We start from the raw sequence: 13948 nt of genomic DNA, 5'->3' as shown, positions 1-13948 counted from the left end.
AGGCCTTTGTGCAGAGAGTCGCGCGACGCTGCGACGCACAGGGTGACCTCAGCCTCACAGCTAAAAAGAGGACTGCCCCCTCCCCACCGCCTCTTACCACTGACCAGGCAAGCGGAAGGCCTGCCCCTGCCCCAGTGAGAAAATTATTTGAAATTCTCCCCCTCCCTGCGAAAAAGACAGAAACAATCCCACTTTCGCAGGGAGATTTTTTTTAAATGTGAAAATAGGGGGCAGGTTTCGGCATAGTACTAGCTTAGGGGATGTTTTTTCTCCCCCATAAGAACTCGGGGAAGAGGGTGCTGAGCGTTCCCACTGGCACGTGCGAGCACTGGCAGCCTGTGAAAGGCCGGAGGGCCACCAGCCCTGGGATTTTGGCTCCTCCGAGGGAACAGCCGGTTCCTGGGCCTGCTCCTTCCCTTGTCTATCAAAAGAATTGTTAGACCCAGTTATTGAGGTATCCCATAATAACAATTTACCTTTCATGCTTCATAGAGAGAACCCCATAGGACACGAGGTGTCGCAGGAGGAAACTGATTTCAGGCCTCCAGTGCTAGGGCAGCCAAAGCGAGCGGGCCGGAGCAGCCTCCGTGCCGTGAAAGGCCAAAGCGCTGGGGCCTTTTAGTTTAGCTTAGAAAACAGGCAACTGAAGAGTGGCGGGGAGGGGATGTGTATGAAAGTAGGCATCACGTGGAGAAAGTAGACAGGCAGAAGCTCTCCCAGTCATGGCGGGGGCGTAGCGGAGCTGGAGCGTGCAGGGGCGCGGCCCCAGGCCCCTCGACGAGCAGCGATGCTGCCCCCGCTCCCCTCTCAGGCTTCCCCGTTCCCCCGGTCAGACTATTTCTCCATCCAGCCCAGTGCTGTCTACATTTAGGCTGGCAGCAGCGAAGCATGTGGAACTTAAAAGATTCGGGGTCCCAGCCCATAGGACACAATTCTGCATATAATTTGCATATGTTGATTTATAACTATATATGCAAATATAGAAATAATTCCTACGATTTATTTAAATTCCACAGGAAAGGCCAGCGAATTAATTTCTCATCTAACTAAAACAAATTCTTCAATTAATCTAATTAGCAGCGTGGCGGAGGGGGTGGACGATGTGGTGAGAAGTTAACCCCTCCCTTCCCAGCTGCAGTCCTCCTTTAAAATCACCTCCTGCATGGCCACGAAGCTGAAGACAAAACCTCCCATTGGCACCCGCGGCCACTCAGGGTTCTGAGGAATAGATCTGGGGCCTAGGAAAGGGAATCGAGGCCAGGGCCCCGTGATGCCAAGCCTAGTGATGCCCCTGGCAGCAGTTCACCAGGGTCTCTGGCCCAGAGGGTCTTTCCCATCCCCTGCTACCTTGTCCCTTTAAGGCGGCAGATGCCAGGGATCGACGTGCGACGTGGGCACCCCCCACTGGCCTGGGGTGCCTCCCTCTGGAATGGAAATTCCACCCCATCTCCCTTGGTGATTCCCTCCCTCTCAAGTGGGATAAGAACAAAGGAGGAGGCAAAGGGGACGGGCACATCCATGGCGGCAGAGACGTCTGCCCCTGGCTATTAATCCTGGTGTCCTGCTGGAGCCTGAAGAGCAGCAGTGCGGGGGATAGGGCTGTAGCTTTCCAGGGACTGGGGTGGCCATGGGGGGAAGCAGGATGCTGAACTGGATGGCACTTGGCCTGACCAGCAGGGCGCTCGGGCTCCGTTACGGGCTCATCGGGCAGGTCAGAAGGTCCCTTCCAGTTCATGATGGCTTCCTGCCTTCTAGGGCAGGGGACGGTTTGTTCCAGAGATGGCTGCCAGCCAGCTGTGCATTTTTCCTGAAGCACCAGGCGTGCTGAGAGCTGCTCTATGGACAGCGGGTGATTCTCAAACAAACACATCAGGCATTTATAAAATGAATGTCGTCACTGTAGGCCACGTTGGGAGGGCTCCTGCCCTGAAAGGCAACCTGACATAATTAGGGATATCAGAGAATTCCACCACAGACTCCAGTGAGGGCCGATTCTTTAGAATCCAGCCACCTGGAATCCATGGTGGAACGGCCTCCCCCCCCGCCACCCTGCGGAATCCACCCAGGACGGACCTTACCCGGAGGCAGATGCAGCGGCTCCGGCAGCGGCGGCTCCGGCAGCAGATGCGGCGGCTCTGGCTGGTCTCCCGGCCAGCCAGCGCCAGGCTGCTGTGGCCGCAAATGGCAGCCGTCGTAGCAGCCGCCATTTGCGTCTTTGCACTCAGCCGTGATAGGCTATGTAAGTATTTATGTAGCCTATCACAGCAAAGAGCGGGGATGCAAATGGCAGCCGCTACACCATTTGCACCCCTGCTCTTTGCCGTGATAGGCTACGTAAATACTTACGTAGCCTATCACAGCTGACTGCAAGGACGCAAATGGTGGCTGCTATGACAGCCACGATTTGCGGCCGCTGCAGCCCGGTAGCTCCATGGAGCCACCACGGAGCAGAGCCAGCCAGGGAGGTTTCCAGGGGGAGGGGCAGAGCACCTCCCCCCCACCACGGATTGCCCCGCACGGAGCCAGATAAGATTTTCGTACATCCCTAGAAATAATAGGTAGGTAGGTAGGTAGGTAGGTAGGTGCTGGAGCTCAACCCTACTGCAAATCCACCCTCTAGTCTCAAGGTGCAAGGTGTGGAGGACTAGTTACTTGATGATGGGGAAAATACACTCTCACATGCTCCAGTGAATTCTTCTGAGCTTCACATTGAAAATGGCTCCTCAGCCTGAGCCCTGGGGAACTCAAATTAAGCCCTTTGACACCTAATCTTAGCTGATTTAACAAGATGATAGACATAGAATCATAGAATAGTAGGGTTGGAAGGGGCCTACAAGACCATTGAGTCCAACCTCCTGCTCAGTGCAATCCAAGTCAGAGCATCCTTGCAGATTCAGCCTCGTCTTGAATGCCTCCAGTGTGGGAGAGCCCACCACCTCCCTAGGTCATTGGCTCCATTGTCATATTGCTCTGACACTCAGGAAGTTTCTCCTGATGTTCAGCCGGAATCTGGCTTCCTGTCACTCGAGCCCATTATTCCGTGTCCTGCATTCTGGGATGATGGAGAAGAGATCCTGGCCTTCCTCCCTGTGCCAACCTTTCAAGTACTTGAAGAGTGCTATCTTCTCTTCTCAAGGCTAAACATGCCCAGTTCTTTCAGTCTCTCCTCATAGGCTTTGTTTCCAGTCTCCTGATCATCCTTGTTGTCCTCCTCTGAATCCTCTCCAGCTTGTCTGCATCCTTCTTAAAGTGCGGTGCCCAGAACTGGACACAGTACTCCAGATGAGGCTGAACCAGTGCTGAGTAGAGGGGAACTAGCACTTCCCAGGATTTGGAAGCTATGCTTCTATTAATGCAGCCCAAAATAGCATTTGCCTTTTTTGCAGCCACATCACATTGTTGGCTCATATTCAGCTTGTGATCAACAACAATTCCAAGATCCTTCTCGCTTGTAGTGTTGTTGAGCCACGTATCCCTAGGGATGTACGAAAGTCACTTACCTTTTCGAAGGGTGACATTCGCGGTGGGGGGGAGGCGCCCCTTCCATCCCCGCAAAATTCTCTCTGGCTGGCTCTGCTCCGCGGAGATTCCTCAGAGCCGCCGGCCAGGGCTGCCCGCAGCCGTACATCCAGCCGCTGGGCAGCCTGCAGGGACACAAATGGCCGCGGCCGTAGCCGCCACCATTTGTGTCCCTGTATTTTGCCATGATAGGCTACGTAAATACTTACGTAGCCTATCACGGCCTCCGCAGGGACGCAAATGGCGTCCCTGCATTAGCCGTGATAGGCTACATAATTATTTACGTAGCCTATGACGGCTATAATGAGGAAATGAATGGCGGCCGCAGATGCGGCCGCCATTCACAAGTCAGCACAGATGGCAGCCGGTAAGTGCTCCATTCGCCTTTCGGGGGGTGGGGGGGCGGGGGGGCTTCATTCCGCCATGGATTTCGGGGGGCTGAATGCACAGGCATTCGGCCTCACCGAGATCTGTGGCAGAATTCTCTGACATCCCTATGTATCCCCCATCTTGTAACTGTGCATTTGGTTTCTTTTTCCTAGGTGCAGAACTCAGCATTTATCCTATTAAATGTCATTCTGTTATTTTGTCCCCAGCCCTCCAGTCTATCACTTTGAATGTTGTTTCCAAGTATTCGCTATCCCGCCCAATTTTGTGTCATCTGCAAATCTGATCAGCATTCCCTGCACCTCCTCCTCCAAGCCATTAATACAAATGTGGAAGAGCACTGGGCCCAGGACTGAGCCCTGCGGTACCCCGCTCCTTGCCTCTCCCCACTGCAGTTTGAGAAGGTCCCATCGAGAAGCCCTCTTTGAGTCCGACTCTGTAGCCAACTGTGGATCCACTGGACTGTTGTTTCGTCTAGCCCACTTTGAGCTAGTTTGCTCGCATGTGTATGAGAAATGTAATACACTGGGTAAGATGGATCCTGTAACCTTCTGGCTCATTTGATAGCTCCCTGGAGACTCATTGACTGTGACACACACACACATCAGCTGCTTTTCTGAAGTGCAAACACCAGAGCTGAATGAAGGAGCTGTTCTAAGCACCCTTTCTGACTCCACGGGGTGTCATGCCACGGCCAACAGATGAGAAATGAACCCTCTCTCACTCTCTCTCTCTCTCTCTCTCTCTCTCCCCTCCTCACTCTTTCTGTATATTAGAAAGATATCTCTTTGGCCAGAAAACCACCTTTAGGAAAATCTGCGTTGCTTGGAAGAATGCTGTGCTGGCCACAGATCATGGCACAAGGCCACACGAGCCACTTTTGAGATCAGGTAGAAGCAGGGAAAACCAAGGAGAGTTTGAGTCTTGGGGTAGAGGAGAGAGACTTATCATAGCAATGAAGCAGACCTGTTCTTAATGGCCATGCTTGGTCCTTTAACAGAGATGCTATTGGCTGACTTGAAGTATTCTGTGCAATAGTATATCCATGTTATAATTCATCTTCAATACATAGTTCTGTAGTTTATAAGCATAATATCTCACTATAGTTCCAAGATACTCAAATCCAGCACATTAACTTTTAATTCAGTATAACTGTACTTAGAGCTAAGATTTCTCCTCCGTGAAGAAACATCGGGATTTGAAAACATGGCAAAAGTTCCCTACATTATTCACTACAGTGATGGGCTACATCTGGGAAATGGGCACACCAAATTGTGCTGTCCTTGTAAGCCCGTGCAGTGCAGGCTCAGTGGCTGCATGGGCAGAGTGCTTAAGTCAGTTGCGATCCTTCTGTTGATGCTCTTTGAAATGCTCTAGATGCTCTTTGAAATGCTCTCATTTTAGTCTAGCATAAGAAGGGAGCCATGGCATTTTCCTGAAGGGGAGTGAGACAGACACAGAGGACAAGTGGCGTCTGGGATCATAAGCGACTTGATCTGTGGGCTAGTCTAGTCAATTTGGCTGTGGGATACTGAGGACAAAGAAAATGTTAGGGTTGGGAAGACACGTGGAGTTGTACCTAATTCCTGCCCATAGGCATGACTTGGCTTGTTGCACCATCTCAGCAACCTGCAAATTCTGGAATTTCCACCTTAGAAATCCTCCTCTGGCACTTCCTGCCCTGGATCGTGTGGATAGAAACCACCAGAGGAATGCTGTTTCTCAGTCCTACTCCTATGCCACAGATTTCTGCAGAAAATCCAAGGTTTAGCTGGTTCAGTTCATATCATGACTTCTTCTCTTTAATAAGATGGTACCTGTCTTTTTTCTCCTCTGTAGCTAATAGCAGCTTGAGGGCAATGACATGGAAGGAGAGGATTAAGAAAACCCTCCCCTAGCACCACGGCCTGATCCACGCGCTCACACGCATGCACACATGCACACGTACATCCACAGCTGCTTTGAGGCAAAGGGGAGGATGTTTGTATACAGATCTCTCATTTTGCAGATCTCTAGTTTGGCCCTTGGACCTTCTTGTTCTTTCAGTCGCCCTTTTCCTCCAAACCAAACATGCACACCTAAGAATGACAGGTCATTCAGCCCTAAGGCTACAAACTGTCTGTTGTGCAAATGTGAGTAAAAAACACACGTAGAACAATGTCTGGACCCTCTGATTAAAGCAAAGAAGTGACAAAGTTGATCGAACAATTGGTTCCAGCTAAAATTGGCAGCTGGATATTGTGCACAAGCTGTCTCTATAAGAGAGCTAGGAATATTTCAGATGTCTTTAATATTTTACTCCAATAAGGGCCACTCCAGTTCCACTGCAGCTCTTTCCCCCAGAATAATTATATCTTTGAAGCAGTCCTACAGGAAAAAAGGTTGCATTAAAGAGACCAAAGAACTTCTTACGCCATCATCGCCTTCCTTCTTCATTCCTAATGGCTATTCTCTCTCTCTCTCTCCCCTTCTTGTCACATCTGCTCCACAGAAAGCTGATCTGGCAGTCGCTCCACTTACCATCACCCATGTCCGGGAGAAAGCGATAGACTTCTCCAAGCCTTTCATGACTTTGGGGATCAGCATACTCTACCGGAAGGCCAATGGAACCAGCCCCAGTGCCTTCTCCTTCCTTAACCCTCTGTCTCCTGACATCTGGATGTACATCCTCCTCGCTTATCTGGGAGTTAGCTGTGTGCTCTTTGTGATTGCCAGGTAAGGAGCTCACCAAGTACAAGGGCCTGAAGACCTGATTCTTGGCTTGGGCTGGGCACCTTCCCTCAGAAACCCTCCTGCTCCTGGGGATGGAGATCTGCTTCACACATACAGCAGCTCCTGCTCTTCCTTTTCCGCCACTGATCGTCCCCGGCGACATTTGACTCTCACCTTGGGGTTGACTCAGAGGGAAGCAAGAGCTTCTGTTTAGCACTTTCCTGGGGAAATACCTCGTCAGATTTGGCTCTCCCTCATTCATATTCCATGGCCTCAGATCAGAAGGGAAGGGGTTGCTGTCAACCAGCTTCCTCCTCCTCCTCCTCCTCCTCCCTGTGTTCCCTTATACCACTCTTGGGGTCACAGGGCAAGCTTCTTTGGCCACTTGCTCCCTATTATATCTCCCTAAGGCCAGTGCTAGTTTCCTCCATTCCCCAATATCCCACAAAATTCAGTTGTGTCTGCAGGAACTCCAGCAAATATCCTGGCCACCCTGGCAACTGAGCCAGTGCGCCTTCCTGTGCTGCAACTAGAGGCAACATGGGTGCCTGGTCTCGTTGCCACATCAGTGCTGCTTGATAGTGGCTGGTGTTGGCCAAGCTCAGAGGCTCCTCATGGGTGTGATTTTGCCTGCCCCCTCTCCCCACACCCAGAAGGACCTGGAGTAAGGGTGACCAGATGCAAAAGGTGATAAGGCTCCTTCTTAATAGTTGTGTAGAAGAGGGAATTTCAGCAGGCATAGCTTGTCATCTTCTACACAGCTAAATTTACAAGGTCCAGCCCTCTTTTCCATCTGGCTACCCTACTTGGAAAGCACAGAGAGATGGAAGACGGCGTCTTAGAGCTTCCCTTAAATGAGGGCTGAGCCAAAATGCCTCCCCCAGTTTCGCCATCCTTTTTGCATGGCTCAAATTTGGGAGTGGCATGAAATAGGGCAAAGCATATAGCTCCAGCTATCACCGGCAGTGAAGATGCTTGCCTGAGTCTTGATGGCTGGTCACTGCCATGCCTTCCCAGCAGTCCCTAGGGCAGGGGTGGTGGTGGGTTGCCACAGTGGCTGCAATGGAGTGTGAGAGGAGGGAGCAGCCCGGGAAGGTTCTTGGCTCCTATCTCTCTCACAGCCAGCCATGGCCTTCTACCCTCCTTCCCAGCCCCAGGGGGTTGGGGGCTTTCCCTGCTGTTGCTGGGGAAGAATGGTGATAACTCCACACATGCTGGAATTAGGGGGCTGTGGCACCGATGCAGCCGCTCACTGCAGGTGGTTGTCACGGCAAGATCACCATAGCAGGCACCATGCAAAACTGGTTTGGGAGGGCGGGAGAACCATGCCACCTTCCCTGTACTGCTATGTAAAGGGAGAAGAAGTGCAGCATATTAAACAATTACAGGCAACAATCTGCGTCTTCCTGGTAGTAATTGGGAAGATTGATCCCAGCCCATCCCTGAAGTTGGTTTTATGCGAATGAATTTTGAGGTAGGAAACATCCCAGGTGCCTGTGTGGCAGGCCTCTTGGGGTCAGCTGGCAAATTGCTTTTGCGAGAGCCTGTCCAGCCTGGGATCTGAGAGGAAAGGGAATAGCAAAGGCAGCTGCAGCATCATTATCTCCATTAGCCCCCCACCCCACCCTCCGTGTTCCGGCTGTGATGCCTTGCAGGCTCCCTGGGGCCATTACAGCATTTGGAGGCGATTACCTGAGCTTAGTGCCTAATACTCTAATTTCATGTAATGCTGTTGTGGAAATCAGCTCAGCAGGGAGCGGGTGGATTTGTTTCCTCTGGCACATCTGGATTGGTTAAATGGCCGCTTGGAAAGGGGGAGGGGGAGGGAAAGTTTAGCAGGTGCATCAACCAACTTTGAGAGGAGTCCTTTCCAAAGATCCCAACATTTCAGGAATGGACCATCCTCTCCCCTCCAGAGAGAACCTGATGCCAGACAGCAGCTCATAAGGAAGGGATCAGAAAGAGTTTTCCTCTAGAATAGGGATGGCAGAGAATTCCGCCACAGATCTCGGTGAGGCCGAATGCCAGTGCATTCGGCCCCCCGAAATCTGTGGTGGAACGGCCTGCCGCCCCCTGCGGATCCCCCCCGGGATGAGACTTACCTGGGGTGGATGTTCCAGGTAGCAGCAGCTCCAGCGGCAGCTGCGGCGGTGGCGGCTGTGGCAGCTGGTCTTCCGACCGGCTGCCACCACCGCCATTTGCAGTCTTGTCGGGTTTTGTTTTTTTTTACAAGACGTGATAGGCTACGTAAAGACTTATGTAGCCTATCACGTCTGGCTTATAAAAAAAAAAAAAAAGGTACGCAAATGGCAGCAGCTATGGCCACCGCCATTTGCGTTATTTTTGGCCGTCTTAGTCTATGTAAATATTTACGTATATTTGCATTCCCCCTTATTTTCGCTGTCTTAGTCTACGTAAATATTTACGTAGACTAAGACGGCCAAAAATAAGGAACGCAAATGGTGGCAGCCGTAGCCGCCGCCATTTGCGTACGCGTGTTTTTGGGGGGTTTTTTAAGCCAGACGTGATAGGCTACATAAGTCTTTACGTAGCCTATCACAGCTGACTACAGGGACGCAAACGGCGGCAGCTATGGCCGCCGCCATTTGTGTCCCTGCTAGCCAGCGGCCGGATGTCTGGCTGCTGGCGGAGCCGGCTGGCGGCTCTGTGGAATCCCCGCGGAGTGGAGCTGGCCGGCCAGGATTCCGGGGGGAGGGAAGGAGCGCCTCCCCCCCCCCAGCGGAACCCGGCAGAGCCAGGTAAGGGGAGTTTCATACATCCCTACTCTAGATGGAAATCTGGGTTTAAACCTCTCCACGCTCCCTGCATGGCCTTGGGCATCTCACAGCTTTAACTGGAGAAAGCATGGCCTTCCTCACAGAATAATTCAGAGGGAAGCACAACAAAGATTTGTTTTATTTTTTTTTCCATTTAAAAAACTGACGTCCCACTTTTTTTTCCAAAAAGAAACTCAAAGCAGTTTACATAAAAATCCACAAAATGCAATAAACAACCATCAGAAAATACCATGAAGAAAAACTTCCCAAATCACCAAAAATAACTCCAAAAACCAAAGTGAAGACTCAGAGAAAGGGAAACTGGCTTAAACATATTCATAACAAGAAGAGAATCATTTATGAGCGAAGACCTTTCTAAACAGCCCTGTTTTGGTTAAGCACCTAAAACCATAGAGGTTCAGTGCTTGATGAATCTCAAGCAGGGGAGCATTCCACAGCATGGGTGCCACCACAAAGAGGCCCTCCTCTCTGTCACCGCCCACCAGGCTCGGCGATGTGAAGGCCAATAAAAAAATTGTAAAAAACAGTTTTTCTCCATTTTCTTTCCAAGGGCTGGTTTGGGGGGGGTTTCTGAAAAATTGGAATAATTGAACAGTTTTGGATTATGAAATAGTTTCTTTTAGAATTCAAGACAAAGTGTTCATATATTGTTACCCAGCCTTTACTCCCCACAAAATGATTTCTAAAAATGATGTAATAAGAAGGCTTCTATAGAAAGTCTAGAGATGTAAACTGTCTGGGAATAATGAAACCATGGGGGGAAAAACTTTTAAATCCTCTCTGTCAGATTCCCATGATAGTTATTTCTTCCATCCCTTATTAAAATTACTGATCAAATGCATCTCTTACTGACAGACATTTAGGGGTGCTCCAAGTCATGCTTAGTTTCCCAACATGTGAGTAGAGTCACCATATCAATATATGGAGGAAAATGTGCATTCTTGACAGTTTGGGTATCCCACCCCCCTCATTATTTTTTTTTGAACCAATTAGGGATGGTGGAGAATTCTGCCATGGATCTGAGTGAGGCTGAATACCAGTGCATTCGGCCCCCCAAAATCCATGGCGGAACAAAGCCCTCCCGCCCCACCACCCCGCAAAAGGCGCACGAAACGGAGCATCTACCTGGTGCCGTTCACGCTGCTTTGCGATTTTTCACAATTTTTCTTCATGATTTGCTTCACGATTTGCTTCATGAATAGCTTCATGATTTTTCCCGTGATAGGCTACGTAAATACTTACATAGCCTATCATGGCTAACGCAGGGACGACATTTGTGTCCCTGCGGAGGCCGTGATAGGCTAAGTAAATATTTACGTAGCCTATCAGGGGGAAAAAAAGGAATGCAAATGGCGGCTGCCGTAGCCGCCGCCATTTGCGTTCCCTTTTTTTCGCCGTGATAGGCTACGTAAATATTTACGTAGCTTATCACGGCAAAAAAAAGGGACGCAAATGGCGGCGGCTACGGCGGCCGCCATTTGCATCCCTGTGCAGCCCAGCAGCAGCCAGATGTCGCTGCGGGTGGCTCCAGCCGGTGGCTCCGCAGAGTCGCCGCAGAGCGGACCTGGCCGGCGAGGATTTTGGGGGGAGGGACAGAGTGCCTCCCCCCAACCGCAGATGTCACGAAACAAAACAGGTAAGTAGTTTCATGCATCCCTACAGTTGGAGAATGGTAAAAGGGGAGCCCTATACACAAAAGCCTCCATATGTGCATAGGGTAGGGATGTCAGAGAATTCTGCCATGGACTTCAGTGAGGCCAGATTCTTTAGAATCCAGCCCCCCGGAATCCATGGCAGAATGGCCTCCCCCCCCGCCACCCCACGGAATCCCCCCAGGATGGAGCGTACCTGGCAGCGGATGCGGCGGCGGATGCAGCGGCGGCTGGTCTGGCCACTGCCGGGCTGCTGCGCCCCTGCTCTTTGCCATGATAGGCTACGTAAGTATTAACATAGCCTATCACAAAGAAAGGCGGCCACGCAAATGGTGTAGTGGCCGCCATTTGCGTGGCTGCCTTTTGTCATGATAGGCTACGTAAATACTTACGTAGCCTATCATGGCTTGGCAGCTGGCGTAGCGGCCACCATTTGCAGCCGCAGCAGCCCGGCTGCAGCCGGAATTCCAGCTGCGGCTGGCCCCAACCGATGGCTCCAGAGTCGCCACGGAGCCAGCCAGGGAGGATTCCGGGTGGAGGGACGGAGCGCCTCCCCCCACCGCAGATGCCACGGAACGGAGCAAGGTAACCCTTTCGTACATCCCTAGAAACAATACAATAACTTGTAAACCTTTTTAGCAGACGAATTAATTAATTCCCTCCCACTTTTGCATTCGGTCATGCCACAATGGGAGAAAATTAATTCATCCTTTTCATTCTTCCATTAAGTTTTATTTCTGTGTCTTTCCATCCACTTTCTTACCTATTAGTTTTTTAATTATTTAATCTGTACAGATTTCCAACCAAAATAACTCCATCACATCACTGGATATTTTTATTTTTCTGAGCTGACTTCTCTCATATGATTTTCCCCTTGGCTTGGTTTTAATTAAACTTCCTATGACCACAAGTTCTCCCTCAAAATTACGTGCTTGTATGCCTTTCATCCTCAGCCTGTTATGTCTCTCAGCAACACCTGGCCTTCAGCATAATTCAGATTGTACAAAGGCTGCACTGGGGGAAAGTGGGTGCACACAGGTCTCCAGAATGAAACTGGATTTGTCACTCCCAGAGATAATAGGAACATTTTCCACTCTTGACCTTCACCAGCTCTGGAATTTTTGCCCACAGGGGAAATGTTGCCAACATTGGTACACCTTAATTCAAAGACATGAGTCGCTCTTGAAGCCTGCCTGCCCCCCCCAATATAAAGACCTCCATCAGCTCCAGCATAGGTCATTGCCATTTAAAGTCAGCTCTCTGGCTGCTTGGAAACCAGAAATGGTGCCGTTTTGATCCATCAGAGCTTTTAATAAGGCTTTTGAAGCTTATTGATGGAGCTGCAGCCTGGATTCACCAAATGTCGTCAGGGTGAGAGATACAGAATGATATCTTCTAGGTGGGCCACTTTTGCCTGGTGATGCTTTGTAGTGTAATTGAGGCAGTGATGTGAATGACAGTACACTGTCATCGAACCGCTGGGATCGAACTCAGGTCATGGGGAGAGTTTCGGTTGCAATACTGCAGTTGCTACACCTATATTATAGGGGTTTCAGTATCATTTCCTCATCTCATGCTCCCGGGTACATCTGTTTGTGAGAAGCTGGGCATGTTTTGCGCTTGGTTCGTATTTTCAGTTGGTTCCCAGAGCCATCCACACTCTCCGTCTTACAAGTGCTGGCAAACTGGCTTCCACACAAGAGGAAGCACAGGGAACAAATTTTGATTTAAATAGCTTGTGGGGGAAGGTGTATGGCCAAGTCCAAGGAGGGTGGTGGTGGTGGAAGAGGAACCATTGCACTTCACTAACCTATAGGAGAATGTTGGTTTCAGATGGCTGTGCATGGATGATGGAGAATTTTGTTCATTCTGCATTTGTAAGCATAATTCAAATATGAATTTTTGTGTGGTTTTAAGAAAAATGAACAAAACACAGATCGAAATGGATTGACTGAACACAAGCAAAACTGACAAGGACCCTAAAGAAATGGATCCATCCATCCCTTGCAGGCAGCTGAGTCCTTCGTTATCATTTCAGTTCATCAATTGCTGCCTTACTGTATATTTTTTTGGGCTGAACCAAAATTTTCCCCCACCTCCCCATTTCTCCTAGGACTCCTGGGAGAAAACAAAGGTAGATGCCATTACCCCTAAGAGCACTCTTGCCATCGCTACTCAGACTACAAAACAAGCAGCAATGGGAAAAAGTGGGACAGGGATGGACTGGAGAGACACTTTCACATACACATAGCGACAAAATCCCACATCTCCAGCTGGTAATTGTTTTAAGGGAACTTTTAGCTCAGCCATAATATTTTGTTTACCCCCAGATACATAAGGGTTGCCCTCTGAGTCCAGGTTACTCTAGGAACAGGTATATTGAGCACGTTGATAGGTCAGCACAACTGTATCTGACAAAGTCAACCTCAAACTTGATGGAGCAAATGCAGTGCCTCTACTTGGACTAGAAGAGGGAGCAATCTACATGAGCAATTTGGTGTGAAGTGAGAGCAGTTGGAGGTCCTTTGCAACACATGATGTTGTGCCCAGTCCCCAGCCAACCAACTGCATCCCTCTTAAAAAAAAGCATTTTCTGAAAGTCCTTTTACTTTGTATTTTTACTTAAAGTGGCTCCCAGGCAGTTCCCCTCCAGTATGCTCCATCCCTCCGCATTAAATCCTGGGTGTGCCTCTGTGACATGGCTTCTTCCCCCTCCCCATTTACTCTTTTCCCCCGTTGGCACTACTATCACCAGTCAGAGTATCTACCCTGCCTTTCCAATTCATAAAAGCGCTGGAGCACTGTTTCTCCCCTTCAGAATCCTGCTGTATTTGCTTTTGCCAGTCAGAGTATCTGCCCTGCCTTTCCCATTCATAAAAG

The 13948-nt window shown here is 50.0% G+C and overlaps 1 protein-coding gene across 1 annotated transcript in view; it reads left to right on the top strand.

Annotated features, from left to right (window-relative positions):
• The window catches only part of GRIK3 (glutamate ionotropic receptor kainate type subunit 3), a 335350-nt gene that overhangs the window by 274701 nt on the left and 46701 nt on the right, over positions 1 to 13948 (top strand). The window contains exon 11 of the mRNA XM_084816223.1: positions 6398 to 6621. Within this exon, the coding sequence (XP_084672349.1) occupies positions 6398 to 6621 (224 nt within the window). The remainder of the gene's footprint in view (positions 1 to 6397; positions 6622 to 13948) is intronic.

This window comes from Heloderma suspectum, chromosome 10 (genome assembly GCF_057233095.1).
Source record: "Heloderma suspectum isolate Gila_16-S chromosome 10, 16-S_ref, whole genome shotgun sequence".
In the NCBI taxonomy this organism is placed as follows: domain Eukaryota; kingdom Metazoa; phylum Chordata; class Lepidosauria; order Squamata; family Helodermatidae; genus Heloderma; species Heloderma suspectum.
The sequence above is the reverse complement of the archived record's forward strand: the minus strand, read 5'-3'. Positions and strand labels throughout refer to the sequence as shown.